This window comes from Poecilia mexicana, unplaced genomic scaffold (assembly GCF_051168715.1).
Source record: "Poecilia mexicana isolate PSO_F unplaced genomic scaffold, ASM5116871v1 scaffold_9, whole genome shotgun sequence".
NCBI classification, from domain to species: Eukaryota; Metazoa; Chordata; class Actinopteri; order Cyprinodontiformes; family Poeciliidae; genus Poecilia; species Poecilia mexicana.
In genome coordinates this window covers 22,718,458-22,743,674 of record NW_028263378.1, presented here as the reverse complement: position 1 = coordinate 22,743,674, position 25,217 = coordinate 22,718,458, and the positions used below count along the sequence as shown (strand labels likewise).

At 40.7% G+C, this 25,217-nt stretch overlaps 2 protein-coding genes across 2 annotated transcripts in view; both read right to left on the bottom strand.

Annotated features, from left to right (window-relative positions):
- The window catches only part of igsf9b (immunoglobulin superfamily, member 9b), a 31,103-nt gene extending 13,328 nt beyond the window's left edge, over positions 1–17,775 (bottom strand). Inside the window, exons 1-3 of the mRNA XM_014992790.2 lie at positions 17,162–17,775; positions 10,548–10,643; positions 7,522–7,728 (exon numbers count right to left, since the gene is read on the bottom strand). Of these exons, the coding sequence (XP_014848276.2) occupies positions 7,522–7,728; positions 10,548–10,608 (268 nt within the window). The 5' untranslated portion in view covers positions 10,609–10,643; positions 17,162–17,775. The remainder of the gene's footprint in view (positions 1–7,521; positions 7,729–10,547; positions 10,644–17,161) is intronic.
- Positions 17,776–20,787: 3,012 nt separating this feature from the next.
- Positions 20,788–24,041, bottom strand: tmem230b (transmembrane protein 230b). The gene is made up of 3 exons (XM_014992788.2): positions 23,697–24,041; positions 21,220–21,342; positions 20,788–21,125 (listed from the first exon to the last, which is right to left on the bottom strand). Exons 1-3 carry the CDS (start codon positions 23,790–23,792, stop codon positions 20,985–20,987), a joined length of 360 nt encoding a protein of 119 aa, XP_014848274.1. The 5' UTR covers positions 23,793–24,041; the 3' UTR covers positions 20,788–20,984.
- Positions 24,042–25,217: the final 1,176 nt, after the last annotated feature.

Sequence of the window (25,217 nt, the reverse complement as noted above, 5' to 3'; positions counted from 1 at the left end):
ATGCACCCGCTTCCTCCGCTCCCCTCTGTACTTCTTACAACTCCTTGTCAAGCTTTGAAACTTGATATGCTAGTTGCCTGGTGACTGCAGCCTGGCTTTCAGGGTACACCCCCTCCTTTTATTCTGTCTCTCAATGAACTCTTTTTTTTTTTGCCCTTCAATCTGAGGGCTTTAAATGACTGGAGGATGCGGGCAGGGGGGAAAACACACACGATGCTCATACCAGACGCTGCCAGAGCAGTTTGAAAGTAAACACGGAAACGTGAAGGAGTTCCCACCGACCCGTTCTCCTTCCTGCAGTTTGCAGGTTAGGCCGACTGTGCGTCGACAAACTTTGCAAAGTGTTTTGCAAAATCACATCCGAGCAAAATCAAATAAATGCATTGCTAAGACACTCATTACACTTAAACTTTTTCACTTTTGTTTTTCTTATAAAAATCACAAACTTTAATGTAACTGACACATATTTGCTTATAATTGAAAAGAGGAAGGAGAACGATTTGTGGCTTTTATTGTCTTATTTACAAATAAAACTGAAAAAAAGAGTGATGTGAATTTCTCTTCAGGGTCAATGCTTTGTAGAACCACTGCCATTACAGATTCAGGTTTGTTGGTTTATGTCTCAACTAACTATTTTTGAATATCTAGACATTTTTGCAAATTCCTTTTTCACAAAGTACCTCAGGCTCAGTAAGACTGAAAAGCAAACTTCTAACCCTAGCAACAACTTTTCTTCCAATACTCCTTTTTTTTTTTTTTTCTTTTTGCTCCACCTAACTTTGAATCAAATCTGAAGCGCTGTGGCTTGTGGAAAACTGCAAACATTACTTGTTTACGCTTTCTTTCATTGGTGGTTTTCTTGCTGACAAACTTCCACAACCACATCGATGTGTGCATTTCATGATCATTAGCTGTCCTGCTGGAAGATTTTTGTGGATTTATGCAGCTCTGCTTCAGAGCTGCTGTGTTTCTTTATGATGCTGTTTGTTCACTAATGTTCCCGAACAAACCTCTGAGGCCTTGGTAGACTTCTGAAAGAAACTGGTTGCATTAATTTTTATTTAGGGATATCAGACTAAAGGGGGGCTGAATGCAAAATAATAAAAAGGTTTCCTTCACTTAACCTTAAATCTTCTATATCCTGCAACCTCAAGCAGCATTAGCGTCATTTAGTCTCACTATTCAACACATTTTTTCCATCCAGACAACAAGACCCTTTGATTAATGCCTGAAAGCTTTGCATTTTATCTGCCTATGTGTACGGCCTTAAGACGGGTTGAAACACACACAGAGAGTGAAGACAGACAACAATAGGTAACAATTAACCCTGCATTCCTGTCGGGGTAGTTGCTGTGCTTAATAGTTGGGTTTAATGATTGACTGACCTCCTGAAAGACGGACAAGCACTTGATGGGAGCGGCGCTCGCTTTAGAGGATCCATAAAACGAATGCCTTTGGTTTCAGGTCAGCATCTTTCAAACAGCTGGGCAGGGTTGGGAGAGCGGAGACGGGGGGGGGGGAAATGTGCGGGGAGATGATAACAGGTATCGGGATAACTTTAGATGGTTTCCTCTAATCGTGCCATGAGGGGATCCTCCCACAGCTGCACATTTCCTCTGCGACCTTTTCTCATCAGATGTGGAATTTATCGCCCACTCCTGTGTGCAAGAGAGGAGCTGCTCATCGTGGGGATCGCTGAAATGCAGCCGGTGGAAATCCCTACGATGCCACGGGGCCCTGGAGCACGTGAGCGTGAGTACATGTTGATTTTCAAAAACCGGTGAGTGCCCTGCCCCCTGAAAGCCTGGTTTCACTGTCCAACCCCGTCTTAACCCTCTCCCGCATCCTCCCCCCTGTCCGTCACTACAAAGAGACGACAACCTCCCTCCCCAGCTCCACCCCGTCATTCCTCGTGCTCTCGGGTTACCATAGCGATGAGACCGAGGAAAGCCCGGGCTGTAAGTTTAGATTTAAATTCAGTTGCTGTAGAAACCCGACACGGCCAAACATGGGCAGGGGGCGGGTCGATCGTGCACGGCTGAGGGAGAGCAGGGGGGGGTTTCTACTGTCAAAGATTTGAAAAATTACAAGCGGTGAAAAAACATCGCATTGGATGAAAATCCAGACCCCAAGAGACGGAGAGGGGAGAATGAAAGAAATAATGAACAACAGAGAAAGGAGACTTTCCCTTTCACCCCGCGGGCGGACAAAACAACCAGGCCGTGTGACAAATGGCGCTTTATCCAAATTTGAATGTTGCGTGTTGGAATTAAAACCTAAGATGGCACTTGGCAGGCGTTCTGCCCCGTCAGACACTAAAAACAAGGCTGCCCGTCTCTTCGGCGATGCGACTGGACGCAAGTGTGGAAAAATGGGAAACCGATGGCATACAAACAACCCTTCACGTGTTTGAATCGGACAAGAACTGAGGGAGAGGTTATGGAGAGGTTACTCAAATTATGTGCATCGATAATCCACTGAAACCAATGAGAGGTTGACCTTCTTGACCCCCGAGCTCCAGCAGACGCATTCATCACCCCCAACCGCCCGGTCCTACACTAACACAGGGACCACCTTCAAGAGACAAACGCCATTAAGCAGAGCGATTGGTTGAAACAATAGCCGCTGCTCCATCTCCACCTCCTCCTGGATATTCCTTTTTTTCCCCCCTTCTTCTTCCAGTCGCAATCACATGACAGATCCGCTCTACGTTAAAAACGAGTCCTTGTTTCCAACAGGTTGAGCTGCGGTGCAGCCAAGGGTAGAAAATGGAAACACTAATCCCACCAGCGCTGTTTGAACTCTAAGACGCAGCCTCTTCATATTAGAGTTAGGTTCTCACCCGGTGGGTGGTGGGCCGGCAGCGGCTCGGCTTTCAGAGCCGAGCCGCTGCCGGCTGGCCATAGTCTCCATGATGTTATCTCCTCCTTGGGTTTTTTTTTTTCTTTTCTTCAAAGCACCCAAAGGTGAAACCCCTATAAGTCTGGATGCTTTGTGATTACACAGCTCTTGTTCTTTCAGCGTCTAAGCAGGAAAACTGTATTTCATCATCTTAATGGAAACTGCAGCTTCAGTACAAATGTTTCCTTGTTTCATATTCATAAATAAAACAGGCGTAGCGCTGCAGATTTCATACAATATGCTGACAGGGAAACCTTTGGAGGAAGGCAGTTCTTTTTTTTTTATCTGTTTTGTTTGGAGAAGCATCAGCTTTGCTTTTCTTTGTTCATCCACATGTGAGTAAGGGGCAGTGGTGCATTGTGGGATGTGTTTTGATTTGAATACAATCATAAGTCTGGGACCGGCCGCTGCCTCGGACAGCTCGTCCCCTCTCCTGCTCCCCCCAAATTTCTCTCTTCAATCCTCCTGTCCCACTAATCAGTTTAACCCTCTTATGAATAGCTCTTTGTCGTGGGATAGATTACAGTTAACTCTGCCCCTCTCGCTGCGTCCAGTTGGTGCGCTGGACGCAGCTTCACAAAGCTCATGTGCCCACATTTACTGCAGCAACTCAACTTAATGCAGGCATAAGCTGTTTAGGCACTGCCACAAAGCGTTTGATTTAATGTTCAAATCTTCACAAAGGAACTTCAGAGCTCAGTACACTTGAAGAGGTATTTCAACTTCTTCCCAGAGCAAAACATGGAGTCTGTTTGCGAATCAGGGAGAGATAACCTTGTGTTAATTATTTCCATGTGTCTGGTCATTGTTTCCAAAGTTCAGTTGGACAGGCTTTAGATAAAGGCTTATTCTTATTTTAATTTAAAATGTTAGAATAATAAGTTATTCTAGTAAAATGTCATAATTTCCCAGATTTTGAGGTGTTGTCAGGCTTATTTTATAAATTTAAGATATTTCTAAATTTGTAAACTTTTAATATGATATATAATACAGTTTTTTTAAACTCTATTCACATAAGGAGGTGTGATTTGTGTCACTAAATGGTACATAGTAATTTTATCATATTTTCAAATTTTGGGGTATTTGAACAGTGGAGAAAATAGTAAAACTGACGGTACAAATGGTTTTGTTTTGTCAAATGTCATTATTTGCAGTTTATCGACAATGACAAATCAAATATCTTATTGTGATAAATGATAAGTATGATAAATGCCCACCCCAATCGGGTGAAAGGATGGACAGGTTGTTATAAATGTTCTGAACAGGATAGGCAAAAGGATTTGAGACTACAAATCTTGTTTTTTCTTGCTTGCTTGACCAGACCAATGAAATACTTCAATCAAATCTCTTGCACACTTTTCGAGACTTTGCAGGAACCCTGCAGGACGTGAAGCCTGAAGCACTCGGGTCCCTGCGTCTGCCTGATGCTCCAAGGTTACAAAAATGAAGAACTTCAATTTCAGCCTCTTATGCTTTTTATGTGTTATTGTTAGCTGCACAATCATCTGGTGCAGAAAAAACTGATATTCAGGCTTATGTTTCAAAACACGCCCACATTTACATAAGCCTGGCTGTCTAACGATAAATCCCACAAAACTTTGCTAGAAGGCGGGTGGTAAAAATTTTGAACCAGTTGTCAACATTAAAGACTGTAAATGTTTTACTGACTCCTGCACGTGTGTGAGAAACACAGGCTCTGACTTTCCCGGGCGTTCACAAGTCACACTGCGAGTGTGAGGGCGGCCCGCTGAGATCTGGGGGTTTGCCCATTGTCGTCCTAACCTCAGGTCAGAGCCCCCTGCTCACAGTCTCTGCTGATTTTCTTCACAACACAGGAGACATTTGATCTAGCCCCGCGACAGTAAACCATCCTGACACTGCCAGACTCAAACACATTGTCTGGACAGATTCAACTAAAGCCTGCTATTCCAAGAGTGTCAGTCACAGTTTGGTCTGGCTGTTTCCTCTTAGCTGTGAGCTGACTAATGTTTGGCCCTGCAGGGCATTGCCAAGAGTGGGAAACGGGCGACAGTGAAATATGAAGCGTTTTTTTCTGAGACCCGGACAGGCTCGTGTTTAATGGTTTCTATGGCTGGAGTGGGGACACTCCTTGAGCACACATGGCACAATCTCAAGCGCACCTGATATTATATCAAAAACAGCTGCTTTAATGGACGGAAACAAGCACCGCGGATGCCGCTTGCTGAGACTCTTTTCATCTCCGCTGATAAAAATTGCTAATAGCGTAAACGACCTTGGGACGTAGCAGCAGGCTGAGGACACGCAGCATCTGACATCATTTGCAATGCAATGAGTACAGCAGAAAAACTAGGAGCATAATCTACTTTAACAGTGAAAGCTTTTTAGTTTTAAACATCTCTAGCTCCTGTCTTGCAAAAGTAGGGATACTCCTTTAGCTTTTCACATTTTGTGACATGCTGGTCCAAAACTTAATGTATTTTACTGGGACTTTATAAGAAAGGCACATGAATGACAAGTGGAAAGTGTGCTGGATATTTGAATTTGTAACTCCTTTTTCTCCAAAATACTTAAGAAAATCTAGGAATGACTTCAAAAGTTAAAGAAATAATAAACTGAGTTCATCTGTGTTTTTTTTTTATCTCAGTATAAGTCCAGGTGTTGTGTGAAGAGTAAAGGTTTGTTAGAGAACATTAGTGAACAAACTGCATCATGAAAACACAGGAACGCAGCAGACACGTCAAACAGAAAGATGTGAAGAATGTTAAAGCAGGGATTTGGTTATAAATCTCAAGCTTTGAACACCTAATGGAGCAACTTTCTGTCCAACATCCAATGCATCTTTGAGGATCCTTTACAGGGAGATGGATGCTGGTCAGAGCTGACTGGAAAGGGACTGAACTACGTACATGGTAATGCTGGAAGAAAACAAGAAAAGAGGCAGCAAAACATTTCAGGCTGGGATGGAGGTTCACCTTCCAACAGGACAACACGTCTAAACATACAACCAGAGCGGAAGTCAATGGTTTTTAGATCAAAGCATGTTCAAGTATTAGGTTCCAGACCTAAATCCAATAGAACATCTATCCATAAAATGTCCCAAAGGTTGTCTTATCTGGCCAAGAAGAAAGAGAAAAAATGTCAGATCTGCAAAGCTGACGGAGACTTACATTAAAAGACTTGCAGCTGTAATCACAGCAAAAGGTGGTTCCACAAAGTTTATTTTACATTTTTATTTGTAATCAATTTTGAAACTATGTATGTTTTTTCTTTACAGGAAGCCGCAACATAAAATCCCCTCAAAAATGAATTAAAGTTTCACAAGACAAAGTATAAAAGCGGTAGGAATAGATACAGAAGCATTTAGTTTAACCGGCAGAATCCGTTCTGTGTACAAAGGAAGTGAAGAGTAGCACAGCTCCTCCATTATTCATAGATCTTTTTTCTGATCCTTTATGGGTTGATCTTGATCTTCAGCTTGACGCTCCCCCGCATTTTGTTCTCGAGTCCTCGGACAGGCTGGCGCAAAGATGGGGAAACGTTTGGAGACCTGACCCGGTCTCGGCGTCAAATCTAAAATCCCAAAACATTTTAATTTGAGGGCAGCATACATTAGAGCCGCAGCACTGACACGCTTCACATGCTGCCATCTGCCCCCAGTGGGAGGGGAAATATGAGGATCTGAGGCAGACGGAGGCAAAACCCACACCAGACAAAAAAAAAAAAAAACACACACAAAGGATGAACGTGAGAAAACAAATGAATTGTAGTTTTTTTTACACTACGATTCACCTCTGAAGTTGCTGACATTACTATGGGTGCACATGCATGAGATGACGACTAAGACTGCATAAGCAGCAGCTAAAACGACGCGTCGCAGTCACCTGATGGCTGGGAAGCGTGTTCCAGGTGACAGCGCGGCTCCTCAGGTATTTCACATGTTTCTCTCTGCCTCACCCACGCAACAAATGGCCTGGCATGTTTGGAAACTTTCTGCTTTTTGGTGACCCAGTTGGGACAGTACAGGATTTGGGGGTGCCCCAGTGGTCTTGTTGTGGTACCCCTCTTTTGTCTTTTGGGCTCCGGCAGACAATGATGGGATTATAGGGCTTCCAGCAAGGAAAAACTCCCATTATTCCCAATGCTTCATCCATCCTCCTTCCAGCACAACAATCTCCTCTTACTGGGTCACCCTTCAGCATACTAATAAAACACTGTCAGCTCACAACTGAGCCCCCACCTACACTCCTAATCCCCCAGTGAGCAGCAGCGTTCCTGGTATGCCCCTTCCTCCTTTCTCGTCTCCACCCCACCCCCTCTTTAACTGTCGCTCACTCTCGCCCTTCCCCTCTGCGCTGCTGTACAAGTGTGTGCCGAAAACACAGACTGAACACCTGTAATTACGGTGCTTTGTGTGGATTATCTATTTGGGAGTAGGGTTTGAACCCAACTTCTCCTCCCCAAGTCGTTATTAACACCAGTGTAGCCGCCTCCTTGCGACTTCCTTTGTTCTTAAAAGATGAAGGAAAGTTTTGTTACCAAATAAATCTGTTATCTGGGGTGGGGGGAGGATCATGGTTTCTTGAACTACAGAAGCCAGAGGCTTGTTCCTCAAAGAGGAGTTTGTGTTGCTTTTCTTACCTTTGTAGTTAGGATGAACACGAGGAGCGTACACTCCGAATTTAATGAGAACAGGTACATTGTAGCCGAGGCGCACCCACTCCACAACGTGCAAGGGAAAGAGGTTCGGGGTGGTGGCTTCTTTGGACGAAGGGGTCAGACTGCAGTCCAGCTCTGCTGAGCCACCCTCTCTGGCACGGACCAGCGATGCCAAACCCTGAGACACACCTGGAGAGACGATGATATATCATCAGTGCAAAGGCCTGGGCGGATCTGTGCTGACAACGCAAGAGGCAATAAACAAGGAGCAGGCAAATTACAGATGCTCCTTTCCAAGGAAGCTACAACCTCAAATGGAGCCGGATCGCAGGCTCTGAAATTCTGGAGAATGTTTTGGGGAATTTTGTTTATGTGAAGGTTGTTAAGGAAGAATGGATCAATTTTACTGAGAAAACTTAACCACAAAGTATGGAAATGTTTAAAAATGACTTAAAAAAAAAAAAAAAACTAATTTTTTCAACTAAGGGATTATGGTCTTTTTAACATGATCAAGAGAAAAGAGCCGGAACGATCAGAGTTTTCTCAGGTTGAGTAGTGGCCCTTCCTCTGCTGCACACTGCCAGTCTGCTGGCTGAAAGAACACATCTTTCAACCGTTTGGAAATACTTCAGGTTGTGCAAAACACTAGTATTAAATTTAGTGGGTATTTATTTTATATTCTTCTCCATGTATTGAAATCCAAATATTAACAAAAAAATGTAACAAACAAGATTGTTAAAGACGTACTTATCAACGGGCCGGTGATTTCAAACTACCACTTTTCCCTTCACTGGCTCTGATCTGTATTCTAAGTCAAATGCTGAAAATCTGATTTTAATAAACAGCCAAACTAACAACTTTCAGCAAATTCATGAACAAACGGGATGTGCTTTGATAATATTTCATTTTTCCATTTCATCTGTCAAATTCAGGACCGTCAGATAAAAGAAATATGTGCTGGCCAGTAAGACGCCTGGTTGCAGCAACTGAAATAATATGTTTTATTTATTATCTTATCAGAAGTGTGAATTACTGCTGGTTTTCTGCTTTAAATAAAAGCAATTATATTATGCAACATTTCTGAATAAATGCCACAGTATTTTCTTTAAAGGCTTCATAACTCATCAGTCCAAGCCTACAGAAAAGCCAATAAGAGGACACGGGCACACGGGTTATAAAAAACATAACATCATAACTGATTGTGGCAGAAACCGGTCACAGATCGGCTCCCGAGTTTGACTTTCCCCGACTGCTAAAAGCCGGGCCATTACAGGGCATTCACAACAACCATGTGGGCATTTGGCAAAAAGAGATTGAGTAGCTGCAATCCCATTAGTGACACCTGGAGCAAGAAGCAGCCCTTCCACCTCCTTTATCTCCCTCGCTGTCATGTGCTAACATGGGTGTGTGCTCAACTGGGTGCCAGTGTTTGCTCCACTACTCATCTGGCCTGGTGATTACTTTAATCTCAAAGGGAGGGAAAGAGGAGGAGGAGGAGGGGTGAGGCTCTGATGCAGCAGGAGCCTCTGTGTTTGGTCCAGCCAACCTCTCACCACCCCCTGGGGTATACACATGGCCTGTGGAACCAGCACGATCAATCCCACCACCCCCCTTCTACAAACACAAGCACGCACACAGGGACGTGTGCCTGGAGTCTGGAGTTTGAGGGGCGGTGGAGAGGGGCGCGGGGGGGCAGCATAAATCCAGGATTGATCTAAATCCGCACCCAGAGATATATTGTTTAAGTTGGATTTTGTCCCCATTCTCTCGTCCACTCATGTCTGAGCTGCGACCCCTCCTCTTCACTCTCTCCCCGACATGAAGCAGCGCTGATAAACCGTGTTGTACATGTGGAGCGTCTGCGTCCAGCTGATCAACAACATCCACTCGCCGCTTCTCAAAGCTTCACCAGATGCTTGTTGATCCTAAGTAACAGCGTTGGCGAGGGATGCTTGCTTGTGCAAAGGTATGCCAAAGCTAGGGCTGCAAAATAATTAAGCAAACTTGGAAATGTAATATCACTGTTGACAAAATCAATTGATATTAACTTTTGGAACATATTTTTCTCACTTTTCCCCGTCTTCACATTGCCCCCCACCACTGTCCTTGAGCTTTAGTCGCCGAGTCACTAAGAGCTACATCATAAAAGACCGACAATCCGTCCAACTTGACAAATTTTTAAAGTTTTTAAGCTAATTTTCTAATGTTTCTTATCATGTCTCAGTATTTACAAAATGAGACAAATATTGCTGACGATTAAACAAACATGGACATTGTGATTTGGTCTGTCAATTTTGCTGGATGACGCAATAATAATAATAATGAGAAGTTGACGCAATAAACAATATTATTGTTGGCATAATAATACAAGAACGCATTCTCAAAGGTCAATAAACTTTAAATTTAAAGTTGGATATTTAAACTGGAGGACATTTTAAATATCCAAACTAAATACACTTAACAACAGAAACTACAAAAAATGAATTATAGTGTCTCCGTAGACAAAACTGTCCTAGTTAGATTGCTGCTGTGTGAGATCCACGTATGGAGGCCTTAGCTCTCGGAGCGGTCGTCATGGGTTCAAGTCCCGGCCCGATGACCTTTGCCGCATGTCTTCCTCCTCTCTTGTAACCCATTTTCCCATCTAATAATATTAAAATAAAGGCCACTAGAGCAAATAAATAAATTTTAAAAAATTGGCTAGTCAATTTTGACTAAACACCAGACTCAAGACTTTTGTCATACAATTATTGGCAGAAAAAGAGAGAGAAAAGAGAAAAATGATAAATCATCCACATGGACATTAAAGAGCTTGTTTTTAATTTACATGAGATTATTAATTTATTGCTTATTGTGGCAGGCCTAATTGTGATGTAACGCAATTATTCAGCTAACCCAAGTAAAGTGTACAAGTGCTTGAAAAGGACAATGCCATCAAGAAAGAAATTCAACATGGAAATGCATTAATAATGAATGCAGCTAATCCATATTTGCATTAGCATACTTACTTAGCAGACAGATGGCTACAGCAGTGGTGACAGCCTGAAGCCACCGTCTCTCCAGTCCCATGGCCGTCCGTCACTCTCCTCCACACATCTTGCAGTCTGAAAAACAAGACCGTGCATCCTTTTTAACCCTTCACCAGAAAGACAGAAAGACTGACAGAGTCCCCGCTGCACGGGGACATCCCTCACACATCCCCCTCCTCAGACACATGTAATCCCTGGAGTTTATGTCTGCACATTATCCAAGCCAAACACCATATTCCAGATGTGCTTTGGTTGATGAATAAGTGTATTCTTTGAAAACATAATCAGATTTTATGTTGGATTTAAGGCAAACCGAGCCAATCCAATGAGAGCTTCTCAAAACAACCAGTAAAACCCGCCTAGACTTTGCATCCTGTGGACGTTTAGGACTTAAGTGTGCTCATTAGCAACGAGGAAGACCTCTTTAAGGTCAGATTAACCTGTTGCTTGGTTTTGGTCCACGAGGTCTTGTCTGAGTCTAAATGGGTCAAAAGCAGCAGGCAGGAGAAAGGAACAACACTGAACGGTAGAGGCGGGCGATATGAACTGAAGATGTTATCGTACTATTTTATGGTAGTACTGTGACAGTAATAAAAGCTTATTTTTCAGGCAACTGTATGGTTGTGACTGCATGATAGCAATCACAAATACGTATGTTGCCAAACAAACTACATACAATTTATGCTTCTTTTGGACACCAGTCATAAAGAACTGTGATTTATATCACTAATCTGCAAACAGAAACTGCAATAATTATATTTTCTAATTTATTTAAGACACTCTCATTGCACATCCACAGTGGAGAAAGTACTAAAACTAACAATCCACACAATATGGACAGTTTAGAGAGTTAACCATTAATTGGGATTTATTGTGGCAACAATAAATCAAAATTCTTCTAAGAAATGTAACCAAAAAAAAAAAAAGATAAATGCCCATTCCTACTGAACGGTAAGTCTCCCAACTCCAAATGTTACCTTATTGCTAATGCTTAAAGGCAGCAAAAACAGATTTCTGTTGGATGACGAGCTTTACTTAGACTAACATTAAGACAGCACATGACGAACAAACAGCAGAATCATGTAAGATTCATCTAAAGACTAAATGCACAAATGACTCAAATGAGTCTTTTAAAAAAAATTTAGATTTTGATCTCCTAATTAGTCTGACAAACATGACTCCACTTGAAGAAGTGGAAAAGTGGCTCCTCTGTCTACTTCAAATTGGATTAGAGACTCGTTAAAGTCACTGCCCTCCAAGCATAAAGGAAGCCCTTCCACCCTTCCCGCAATTCACTTCATCCAGTACACTTACCATAAGCGCACTGCTTAAAGTTCATTTGAGTAACTTCAGAAGGCGGCTGTGCTTAGAAAAGGGGTGGGACACAAGCTAGGTGATGATGCAGCCGCAGATGGACCGCACAAATGCAAACCAACCCCATGATCCGCTGGAGACATTTAATTGCTTAGGAGCGCTTAAAGCAAACAAACAGCCCAGAATAGCAGAGCAGAAACATGAACTTCACAACACAATATTCTAACGGCTTTCTTGTTTAGAAGAACATCAGAGTCAGTCAGGCATCGCAGAGAAATGCAAAAGCGCAGGGTCCATTTCAACAGCCCTCTGGGATGTTGCAATAAGCACCGCTCTCAATGGATTCAGAAGATAAACAGCAAATCTGTGCAGTCCAAATTGTTTATGTGTCACCTCCAGCAGGCAACAAACTGATGGATGGGATTGCTCTTTACGGCATCCTCCCCCTTTTTTTTTTTTTTTTTTTTACAGAATGAGATATACAGCAAAAATCCCATCATAGAGTGTTTCTCCAATTTAAGCTCACATCTAGATCTCAAATATCATTTGGCGATCTCAAATCACCTTTGCCTTTGCTCCAGTAAACTGAAATGTGCTTCAGCACCAGGATGTACTATGTGACAGTTTTGTGCAGACAGACAAGGAAAGACAGGAATGGGGGCGGAGGGGGTTTCTGTCTGCAGGTGCGGTATTAGACAGAGACAAGCAGGTTATTTCCTCATGCAGCAGAGCAGAGCCATTTAATTGGCATGTGCACTCTGAGGGCCTCTGAAGGAGGATAGATATTAAATTCAGAGTGAATGCATAAAATGATGAAGCAACACACACAGCGCCTTGAAGAAGTATTCAGGGCACAACTGTAAAGTAAGTATATTGTTTATTTGACAAAAAAAAACCCTGGAAACTGAGTTTTGTATTTAGCTACCCCTACTACCCCTACCTATTTACCCCTACATTGATATTTTGTAGAAATCCCCCTTTCAAAGCAATTACAGCTTTGCATGACAAGGATACTGAGATTTTTTGCCATCCTTCAAGCAAAATAACCAAAGCTCAGTCGGACTGGATGGAAACTGTCAGATTCTCAACTGGATCTGGGTCTGGACTTCGACTGGGTAATACTAGAACCTAAATACGTTTTGATCTTAACCACTGCAGCTGTGGCTGAGTTTATAGTGTTGTTGTCCTGGTGGGAGGTGAATTTGCTTCCCACTTTTGGAGTTTCTAAAAGGTTTTTCTTCTAGTTTTCCCCTCTATTTAGCTCCACCTGTCTTCCCGTGAATTCTGACTACATTCCCAGGCCCTGTTGGAGAAACACATTCCCAAAGCATGATGTTGCGCTTGGTAAAACCAGTCTCTTGTTCTGCGCTACAGAAGGTCTGGACTCTTAGTTATTGAAAAACGACTGTTTGCTGGAGGAATGGACTGTGTTGAGATTTTACATTTTACACAATTGCTAACGTTTGCCCGTGATGTATGTAACGCACCAGTTCGATGCTATGAAGCTTACCCGAAATTGCCTGCACTACAACCGCCCTCCACTGCCGATGCGAACGAGGCAGCTGCTAAAGTTTATTCAATAATTGAAAGCGTGGCCAACAAGGACTGAACAGTTTTATTCACTTGCTTCTCTGCCATTGCTAAAACTACAGGCAGACTAAAACAGCGCAGGAAATTGATGTCGTCTTCCACAACTTCTCCATCTGTTCAACCTGGCTGGCCCGGTTGAAATTCTAGAGACTTGAATCAAGCGGAATTGTGGAGAAAGGCAACGGCCGTGCTAGTGACGTTGCCACCACCAGGCAATATGAATGCTTTTGCAAAAAAAAAAAACCCAAAAAACTAAATGTTAAACACCTCAGCAGCAGATATTTCAAACCAAAGCATGCATGCTGACAACATGTAATGGTGCTGTCTTCCACTGGATTTCACTGACACAAATTGCTTTGGATCTCGGCATGACTTAGCCTTCTGGACGGTACATTTGTAACACTCAGTCTAATCCTGGCCTCCTGTTTCGAGTGTTAATAGTTTAATTGAATTAGAGATCAAACTGTTGAGACACATCAAGGACATGCTTTCATGTAGCGGCGCAGTGATCAATCCCTGCTATATCAAGTCACAAAGGTCTGCCCACGAGGACAGGGGGTCCAGACTTTCTTCTAGTGGGGACCGCATGGATTGTTTACCAGCTGGGCAGCTTTAACATGATGTTCAGACGCGGACGCGGAGGACACGTGACACTTGAACTGACTGGTCTTAACAGACTTTTCCCTCCTGAAATGCAGCAAGAAGCAGGCCGATAAACATTTGCAGATGTGTAGATAGATAAATGCTCTGTCCTTGGATATGCAGGTGTTTTACATTAAATGTTGGGAGTCTCCCAAAAACAAGAGCCCTATATTTCCATAATATATCGGTCTCTGTATTGTCAGAGATGTTTTAAGAACTATGAAGTTCACACAGCCAGCTGGACTTGCAAGTTTGTAAGATATTTAAACCTTGGCTCTCCCTTTTCCATGTCTCTTCTAACCCACTACAATTCAAACACAGAGTGAAGAATGTACGTCTTTATTACGTTGTTTCCTACTCTTATATGTGACCAATAAACTGGCTGTTTGACCTTATGTGTGTGAGAGAGTATGTCTTATCCTTCAGTACCTAAGCAGGCCCATCAGTGATGCTAGTGACAGATACAGGCCTGATAAGCAGTAGTATTACTCTCTTAGTAATCCCTCCTAATCCTGACAGGCCGTGGCCTTTGTACAAACCTGTGTCGTGCCGCAACTACAAGTGTTACTCGAGCAGAAACTCTGACCGGCCAACCAAAGATTTGTAACTGGCAAAAACAGTTATTAACACAGTGACTGGTCCCTAAACTCTGGAACCAGTCGGCAGACTGGAGCAGTCAGTCAATGCATGGATTTTGTTCCTGGCAACGCAACCTAGTTTGGAAAATCAATTGATGTTTATTTGAACAAAATGGGAAATAAGCTGAGTAGACAGTGAGCACGGGAGGGGAGTTCCCGCATGCCGGGGAAAACCCACTGTATATGGATTACCAGTGATCACCAATACGCCAACATATGGCACTACAAGGTTTAGCAATAATTACTATCGCGTGGCGATGGCTGAGTGTTTTCAAATTCCTCACTTGCAGTCAGTCTCTCTCTCTCTCTCTCTCGCACTCAGGGTTTCCTGCGCACCTTCTGCAGGGACTGAACAATTCCTCACATTACACCAATAAATTACCCATGTGCTTCATGCCTGAGCAGACTGATTGAATTTTTTTTTTCTCTCCTGAGATGAACTACATTCATGCTCGGTAGCTGAGATGCAGAAAAGCAAAGCAGCTCGCATTGCCCTTTGAGTCCTGAGCTTTTGTCCTTCACCTCCTATAATTCTCAGAAGCAGGTTAGAGCCATAAAACTAAGCGAAACCCTAAAGTCTGAGGTCATGAACTTTAGCACAGAATGCTGACGTATTGCACTGAATTTATTGAACACTGACACAAAGAGACTCATTTCTTTCGCTGTGGACAGCTCTTAATGGCATGATGAAAGGGGCATTAATGGACAAGTCAAAACCAATGCTGCAAAGCCACTGGATGGAGTTTCTGAGATAAAACTTTTTAATCAACTAGCTGTGATTGTACCGTAACATAACAAGGACATTATTGTACCATATATTTATTTCAATCTGATTACATGATTGCATCATATTGAAATTAACTGGATTTGGGTCTATGTCAGCATGGACCGGTATGTGATTATTAAGGTATAATAACGTTTAGAAAAATAACTTGGGTGCCATGGTATTCACGCAAACCTTTCAAAGAAAAAATAATTGATGCTTTTGTCTAGAAGGAAAAAATAAAAGTGATTCCTATCGATCCCAGAAGAATATGGATTATGAGGGATGCAAGACATATTGGTATCAACATCGGTATTGGCCCGTGTTAGTCATTTCTTAACACATCGGAAATGACTAACAACTGGATAGGAACTGGATCCATTTGTCTTGAAAAGCATAAAGGACGACATCTGTTGTAATTTAGAGATAGAGAAATTCATTGACTGTAGGTACTCTCTTGCTGGATCAAGCATGAATGCATTTCTTCATTTATTTCTATGTGCTCTGCCTTACTCAGCTCATAAATGAGACATCTCTAAGAACAACGCGTCAGTCTGTCCACAGCTGAACCTCTGGCCATGTAATCTTCATATTTAAACAATGCAAGCTACAGGATTAACTATTGAGGCTTTCTAGACGACAAGCATTAAGAAACATCGCTGTGTAAAGCAACACCTGAGCTCCTCACGTGCACAGGATTTAAGCACCTCGAGGGCTCGGATGATACCAACACTTTAACACCGATTCCAAATGAAAAACAGGTTCTTGCTGTTTTGTGTAAATAATTCAAGGGCTTTTCCAAACCCGTGAACTACAACTGCTATAAACAGTAACGATAAGATGTTTTTCCACAGGGGGTTAATTTTTAGAAAACTTACTACGAATTTGTCAAAAACAATCAGTCTTTTGTTACCAAGCTGATTTATAAGCCCAGATGCTTATTGATTTGAATCTTACTAAGATGGGTTTGAAAATACATATCCATAACGAGGCAACAGACCTCCGCAGGGATGCATATTTCTCAATAAAGTGACCAGCAGGACAACAGTGCAAAGAACAGCTGCAGTCCTTTGTGTAAAACTGTTACAACTAGCTTTTGTCCAATATGCTGCTGCACTGTACAGAGCCAGCAGGCTGATAAACTGGTGCGCTCAACACAAACACCAAGCCACCCAGATCTTCTGCTAAACAAAACAGGTGCATCTTTTGTGCTACTCCTGGGACTCTAAAGCCACATGAGAAGACGGGCTTTTAAAACAGTTTGCACATACATATGTACCGCTGTCAGTTTTTCCTTGTTTTAATCCAGAGAGCTGAGCTGCTGGTTTAAAGGGGCAATGCAGACAGTTAAACCTCTTTAGAATGGTTTATCATGTAAAAAACACCCGCTCACAGATTACAAGTAGTGCATGTGATACCCAAAACAACAACACATTTAAAATAAGGGCATAAGATCGTGAGCATGGCTGTACCTGGGGATATTTAAGCTGTGGAAAAGCTACAGTAGGATTAAGTGTGTGTAGAAATGAGCACGCAACAAACAAAAGATCAGGGAAGTGCTCATGATTTAAATGACTAAACAAAAGATGCTTCCAGTCTAAAGGTTTAAATTACTGGCGGATGTCTTAGCTCCACCTGCACCTTACCTTTCATGAGGCACTTCACACTTGAGCTGAAAGTACAGTCTCTCAATCCATGGATGCTCTTCTTTAAGACTTCTTGCAGACCAGTTTAAGTGTCCATTCCTTTATCGCCACGGATATTTGTGGTTAGAAACAAGCTTAGATCAAGAGGAACTGGGCCCAGGTAGACGCATTTTTAACCTTTCAATCCGAGAAAAATGAAAACCATTTTAATCCCGCCTCTCCATGGTGATCGGACGTCCCGCAAACTTCTTTGCGTCTTCAGTTAAAAAAAACTGATATTAAAAACATTAAAAACATCCTACCTCAGCCCATTTGAGTTAAAAGATCAACTTTCCAAGCAGATAATTTCACTACAGTATTCTCCTGGATCCAAACTTGCTCAAAGTGCTTTTAGTTGTTTAAATGAGAAGAAGCGACTTCCAGTCGACGTAGAACGCGTTGACCATCCAACAGGCGCAGGACTCCTCGGCAGAGCACGCCGCAGGGTTAGTTAAAGCACTGCCGTGGTCTCTGTCCCCGCCGTGTCCCTCCTCTCATTAGCCTCATCCCTCCTTCTACTACGGTGGCTGTAAACACTTCCATCAAGTTCCACACCGGTACAGCAAGGGACTTCCCGTTCGAACTTTCAAAATAAGGGTCAGACCATACACACACCAGCACAAAAAGAAAAAAACAGATTTCTAGCTAAACTCTAATTACAGCTAAGCTTTTAAACACAGCTATTTCAGTCATAACTATTAAGTGATTGCTACTTTTTGTTATTTTTGTCATTTTCGTGGCTGGGCATTTTTAGCTACTTAACTAAAGTAAATAAAGAAACTATTTACAGTTTGAGAATTTTAGCTGCTGACCCCATTATCCTTAGCATGATGACCAGTACAGTACCTTAAGAAATGCACCAATCAATCAGTTTTTCCTTGATGGTGATAGGAAGATCAAATAGTTGCAAAATATATATATATATATATATTCAAATTAATTAAATTGTTGCATTTTGAGAACTTGCAATAGACAATGACAAATACAACAATATTAGATTATCATAAATTAAAACATTAACTGTCTGTTTGAGGTGAGATAAAAAGATATAATCTATAACATGTTTGCTTTGTTTTTCCACAGCAGGCTATCGTTTCCCTTTTTGTTTTAGCTTAATAACCTGATAGCTGAATGATTTTGTTCTTGTTAACCTTTCAAACTGAATACTGTTTAAACAACCTAACTTACTCTCATTCTTATGTAAAAAAAAAATGGTAGTTGACATAAAGTAATATCTGATTATTGAAATTCTATTGTAAAATGTTCTTTGGCCCTAATGCTCTAGAAAATTTTTATTTATAGGCTCTTTTTTACAGAGGCGAAAATTATAGGGTGTTTTCACTGTGAAAATAAATGTGATTTTTGTTTTAAATCAGATTTACTTACTTAGCAACGTCTAATTTTCATTTATGAAATAAAAGTCAATAGCACATGAAACCAGCTTAAGGTAAAATTAAGAGGACATTCTCTAAATCAAAACCATGTTCCTAATAAGAGCACAAAATACACTTTTTTTTCTGAACGACGATAGAATGCTTTAATTTTGAAAGAACAAACATTTACTTCCGTTAATGATCTCTCAGTCTCTGTAACTTGCCGAAGCTGGCAATTTAGCGCCTCAAACAAAAGCGCCTTTCGGTGGGAAATACTGGTGACTGTAACAAAAGGAAAACACGCAGCCGTCTGACACGTTTCCTACAGCTTACAGCAAATGCAAACATACCCTCCACCCCCAGGGTCCATAAACATTATCAATGAAACATTACACAAGTACCGATAAATTATATTGTCAAAGCTTCCTGTAACTAAGGCTTTCTTTAAAAAAAAAAATTACATAATTTTTATTATCGTCTTTACGGTCGTAACAGTATTAGCATACTTTTCAAAAACCTAAGTTGCTAAAGTAAGTACATTTTCTATTAAATGTATATTTCTGATACATATCTAACTTGTCCACAGTCAATTTTGAGCAAACTGTTAGCTCTGAATTAGAACCGGTGAACCTAGCAAGACGTATTCGGCCTCTGCTATTCTGAAATACACGTAAATGCAAAAAAGGTTGGATTATGGCTCGTCTTGTATTTCATTCTATTTTTACATAGCTAGTAGTTAAATGTTATGGCTAATCTCGCACTTTAGTTTCAAACATCGTTCTATAATTTTGTTTTCCTTGACCCAAAGCAATGCATTCACAAACGTTTTCCATGATCTTACCTTAAAATCACTTCTGCAGCTCTGCCATGACAAGATGGTAAAGTTAGTCATTGAAATATAAATAGACGCACATTGGGGCGTCGTACGTTATATTTAAAATTGGCCAATCAGGAGCCGGAAATAGCACCACAAGGTGGCGGTAATTTGCCACAAACCAATCCCCACCGTGCCCCCGGAACGACATGATAATAACGTTAATAACATAATAATAATGTTAATATAATAATTATACTATTATTATTCTAACAACTGTTATAACATTACGTTATAACAACGTTATTGTAGTAATAATGTTAACGTTATAATAACGTTAATTATAAAGTTATGTTTATCATTATGTTTTTAATAATGATAAACATAACATTATGAATAATAATGATTACTATAATCATAATTATTATTGTTATTACTACTACTAGTCTGTGTTTGTGGCATATTACAGCCACTTAGTGTTATTACTTACAGCTAGTAAGAAATTACAGAAATAGGCAATAAAAAGACAAAGTGAGAAACACACAGTCTATAAATAAATATATTAAACAAAAAAAATGGCTCAGATTTTGTATGGCTGGTAATAATAGGTAAGACTACTGTAATATAGCTGCAACATATACAGGTGCATAAAAATGCAGTAGAGTGCAGATGATTTCTTAGGCAATATGGTTATTGCTTTCCTAAGAAACAGTCTTTCTGCTGGAAAAAAGTTCCTGATCTGATTTACGGAGAATAATCCGATCTGACTAATATCAGGTACAGTGCGGTTGGTAACTGATCGAGGGGTGGCAATTAAAACAGGGAAGCATCCTTGAATTATCCCTTTGGAGAGCAGCAGGTAGCCTCGCATCTGACGGGATTACAGAAGGCCAACCTTTACCAGCAACATCTTTCCATGATTTTGATGTTCTGCTGTGCAAAATGGGGTCGGCTTTTCATCAGGTTGCTTCAAAATTGCAGATATTTATAGGTTGATAGCCGAGATCAGAAAGGGGAAAGGCTCGTAATTGCTTTAGTAGTGCCCCGTTTGATAATGCTGACTCAGAGGGACCAGGTGCACCATATGGAGATCAAAGGATCGGAATTAATCACATGAAATCCTCCAAGAAAAAAAAAAACAAATCTGGAAAGTAGTCAGGCTTTAGCTGATAAATAGTAAGGATCATGGTGCGGGAAACTATTTTCTTGATCTTATGTATACATAAGTAAATTACAGGCCAAACTGTTGCATTGGGGATAACATGATTAATCACTTCTACTTCTAAAAGCTGGAAATTTGACACTCAAAGTTTGAGAATAATGATTTTATTTGACAGTTAATTATTATTTACTATAAGGATAAACCACTTGAATCACAAAAAAGGCATTAAGCGAATGAATTGTTGAAAGATCATTTTCATAATTTATTAAAATAAACACATTCACAAACTAACTAGAAATTGAAATCTACACAAAGAACACCGATTTCCAAAACGTGATTAAGCTATAAGCTGTTATTAGCTATTTTAAATTCAGTACAAGCGATACATGAATGCATGCGAGTGAAGCAAGTCTGCCGCTGAGGTTTTAGTGTGGTTCAGTCATCAAAGTCTGGGATGTCATCATAGGAGTACCCAGGATAGCCCTTTGATGCATAGTAAGCTATCCGTAAGTGGTAAATCCCAGGCAGGAAAACTATGATGCCGATGATCAGCACGGGCACCGTTCGGTCGGAGTTCTGAAACATGAAGCAACGTTTTATTAAGCAATATTAACATAACACTGCACACAAACATAAGACAAAAAAAGGTCTGCTTTTAGAAAAAACTCACGGTAACTCCAAAGTATCCGGCCAAAAGAAGAGCACCGATGATGATTAAAGTAGAGCCGATGAGAAAGAGCACTGATGCGAGGGCAATCGCTTTGTATGGGACCTTGGGTGGGCTCCGTTTGAACTGCAGAGGAAGATAAATTAGCAATCAAAATCTTTTCTGAAACACAAAAGTTGTCCAAGTTTCAGACAACATCCCGAGTGCGATAGTTATTGCCTAAAATATGAACTAGCTTAAAAGGCAATAGCAGCAGCTGCACAAAGTCTAGAAAGAATCTTTCAAGGTTTTAACTCTGTTGAGGCCATATGTTTGCTACCATTATGACTAGGGCTGAAACGATTCCTCGAATGATTCGAGTACCTCGATTACTAAAATTCCTCGAGGAAAATTTACCTGCCTCGAAGCTTCTTAATTTATGTTTTATTAGTTAGCGCACCGTGTTCCGGCCGGGACTTCATTTGCGTTGCGCAGAGCTCTCACTTCCGCCTCTGAGTTGTTGACAAAAGCTAAGTCTCAGCGGCATAAAGTCCAATCTTCAAGACTGGCCCGTGGGGATTTTATTGATTGATGATAACGCCCGACTTTTTATCGTTTTTGGGGAACCAATAAGCATCCTTAAAATGACTGGGGAATGCCTGGAGTACGGCAGCATTTCTCCTCCGGGGCTGCTGGTTGAAAGCGAACGGCGGGAAGAGCGCTGAGGTGAGCGGTAGACTGAACAGGGCGGGCGGCTGAGTAGCTGATGCTTACCGTGTAAATGTAGCTTTACCGACGAACCGCACAATAAATTTCATATCCCGGTCTGAAGAAACGGGTGGCGGAGCGCATCGTACATGGCTGGTAGATGAGTTTCTGAGTGTGACCAGTGAAGGTGTCGTAAATATCCCGTATTGCTTCCCCCCGTGTTCGTCCCCCGGTCTAACGGTTCGTCAGTCCGCTGGTCTATTTCCTCCCCTCCACCCCATGTTCGTTCATTCGCCCTCTCCTCCCACTCCAGGCGGCATTTCCCGTATTTTCAAACCCAAAGCGTGACAGGTTAGGTGCCAAGGTGAGTTTAATTAATCTATTAAACTCACTGAAGATGAATACGTAAACTAAAAGCTGGATTGTAGACATTTTTATAAGCATATTTGTGAGCCTGCCTCTTTGTTATTACATTCAATATAATTTCAGATTTTTCTATAACTTTTCTTCTGGTTAACTTAGAAAGTGAGCTATTATTGTTACAGGTTAGTTTTCTAAACTACAAAAAAGCAACTGTTAGGGATGCTCAAATATGAAAAATTGGACTGATATTGATATCTGATAGTAACACCGGTATTATGCCAGATTTACCAATATTTCATTTTATAATTTTTTTTATCCGATTACTCGATTAATCGTAAGAATAATCGATAGATTACTCGATTACTAAAATATTCGTTTACAACAGCCCTAATTATGACAATAACCAAACTAATAGGGTGAAGTTTATACTACTATCATGGGTTATTACAAAATCGAGGCTCCATGCACTGCTCTGACAGATTTAACATTCAACCCAAGCAGAACAACACACATATGAATAAGAAATTTTAAAACTAACTCATGTAATTTGAACTAAAGGAGGGGTTTTGGTGAGTTTGGACATTTCTGGACAATACAGTGTTTTTTATGAATATATTTTTGTGGGTTGTTATTTACTGCATAAATGTCAATGTGTCAAACAGACTTACCAATCTTCCAGCAACTGAATAAGCTATACCATCATTCCAGCCAAAATGAAAGTTTTTGAAAAAGGTAGTATCCTCTTCAAAGGTTTTAATACCACCATCTAATGTTGACACTGTGTGCAGTAAATCTCAAACATCCATCCATCATATATTTGCTTATCGTTGTAGGGTCACAGGCAGAAAATGACTGCTGAAAATCAAGTTTTTTTTTGTTATTTTATTTATACCCTTAATGAACCAAGAATTGAAAGCAAACATTTATTTTAGAAAAGGGACCCAAGTAGCCATGCAAATAAAAACTGTATTTAATAATACACAATTATAAACAATAAAATAGAATGACATAAAAAAAAATCAAACACAGTGACCTCTTGAGAAAAACGACAGCATTTCTCCTTCAGTTCATTTTTTAATGATACTCTTGAAATCATTAATGGAGTATTTAGTTAATTATTAATATTTAATTTGACGTAAACAATGGTGCATTTTGTTTTTCCATTTTATGCATGGGAACGCAGATGTGCTTTTATATTCTGTCAACATAGTGAAACGTGTGCACTACTGGATAATATCGTTAAAGACTGAAAGTGATTTTTTTTCTTTTTGCCTCAGTACTGGTTTGTTCCAGATCTGCTCTTTTATATCTAAGTCATTAGACTATGTTGATTGAATAAAGCTATTTAAAAGGCAGACATTCAACTTTAATGACTGAGGAGGACTGATCAGCAGCATTAAAGTAGCAAATCTGACCTAGTCACTTCTTACCTGTAAATCAATGTAGCCGTCATCATCTGTGGCTAACCTGGAGTACTTAACTTTGCTGTTAGGAGTATCGTGGGATACAATATTACGAGCTGGCATTTTCGTCTGCTTTTCGGGAGCTTGCCACAGTTTACTCTCGGCGTTCTTGAGGCAAACAAGCTACAATACAATTAACAGAGCGGCAGCCATGTTTTTAATGTTTACCTCACAAGCTATAATAGTTAAAGAAAAATATAATATTCTCCAGTTAAGACAGAGTGACTACAAATTTCTACAACGCGTTCTGTAGCAACATCGAGGTGTTGTTTAGAACCTGAGTCTTCCGTGTCGACGGCTTACAGATCTGCGGCTATGCGCACGCGCGGCCTAAACGTCATCGTTACGCAGTGAAAACGTTTGGTATTTTACGTTATATAGTTTAAATTCACGAATAAGTTCAACTTTTTGTCACTCTTTTCGGAAAATGAAACCTTTTTTTTATCCAGAAAGTGAGACTTATATATGAAATAGATTCATTACACATATTTTATTTTCTAACAGGACTCGGTCCCTGCCGTCACTGCCACCTGTACCAATGGCTGGTTCAGTGACCACTTGCATTTTTCACTTTCCCCCACAAGAGGGCGCAGTCAAATCTCGATTAAGCGAGCATGTCAGAACAGAATGACACTGCAGTGTCAGGATTCACTTTGTTATGTGGATGTTCAATACTCGAGCTATTCGGTCTCTCAGGACAGCCTTGTAATCACTGTGTGTCCTCAAATGATAGAGTTTCTGTCTTCTCTGCAGATTTTTGACGCATTTCTGTGAAACAGAAGCTGAAACTCATACTCTGAGATCTGTTTTTCAGCCTCAGAGGAGCTTTTCAAAATCACAAGAAAAAAAAAGAAAAAAGAAAAAATAATAATTTTGCAAGCTGACAGGAAAAAAATACAACTGAAAATAAGTGCTTGTTTATATTTTCACTTGATAAAAATGATGTAACATTATTGTTTGAAGTATTAAGCAGATGACAGGATCAGATTTCCTTTAAATATTTTTTAAATGGTTTCCCATTCATCACCATAAATCTTTGCAATTGGACCAGTTAATTATTAATATTATTCAAAAAATACATAAATTCTCCCAGGCCTCTAAAAAGTTGCTGTTTAGGTGTTTGCATCTACAAAGGCGAATAGCTTCACCTCATTAGTCATGCAGATGAAATAAATAAAACAGCCAAAGACTGCAGCTGCAGACCATGGCCCTGAAATAAATAATTAAAGGAGATACTTATTTAGATAAACACAACCTCTGTTTTAGGCAGAATGAGTCAAGAAAGGTCATACATGTATGCTGACCTTGGCTATGAGTCGCATCGTTATAGTTTACAGGCATGTTGATGGTCTCAGGAGGAAGACAAGCCCTAAAACAATTCATCTGCACTTGGTATTCCTACTGAGAAGTTGTCTATTACGATGCCCTCTAGGCTCACTCAGATTGCTCAGTATTTTAGGTGTATTTGCAGAAGGAACCGCTTTTGTT

Excerpts from the sequence above, each read along its gene's own strand:
- tmem230b (XM_014992788.2), bottom strand. The coding sequence starts at position 23,792 with ATGCCAGCTCGTAATATTGTATCCCACGATACTCCTAACAGCAAAGTT. Across the intron at positions 21,343-23,696 it reads ACGGCTACATTGATTTACAG|TTCAAACGGAGCCCACCCAA; the intron begins GTAAGAAGTGAC and ends CTTCCTCTGCAG. Across the intron at positions 21,126-21,219 it reads CCGGATACTTTGGAGTTACC|AACTCCGACCGAACGGTGCC; the intron begins GTGAGTTTTTTC and ends TTCATGTTTCAG.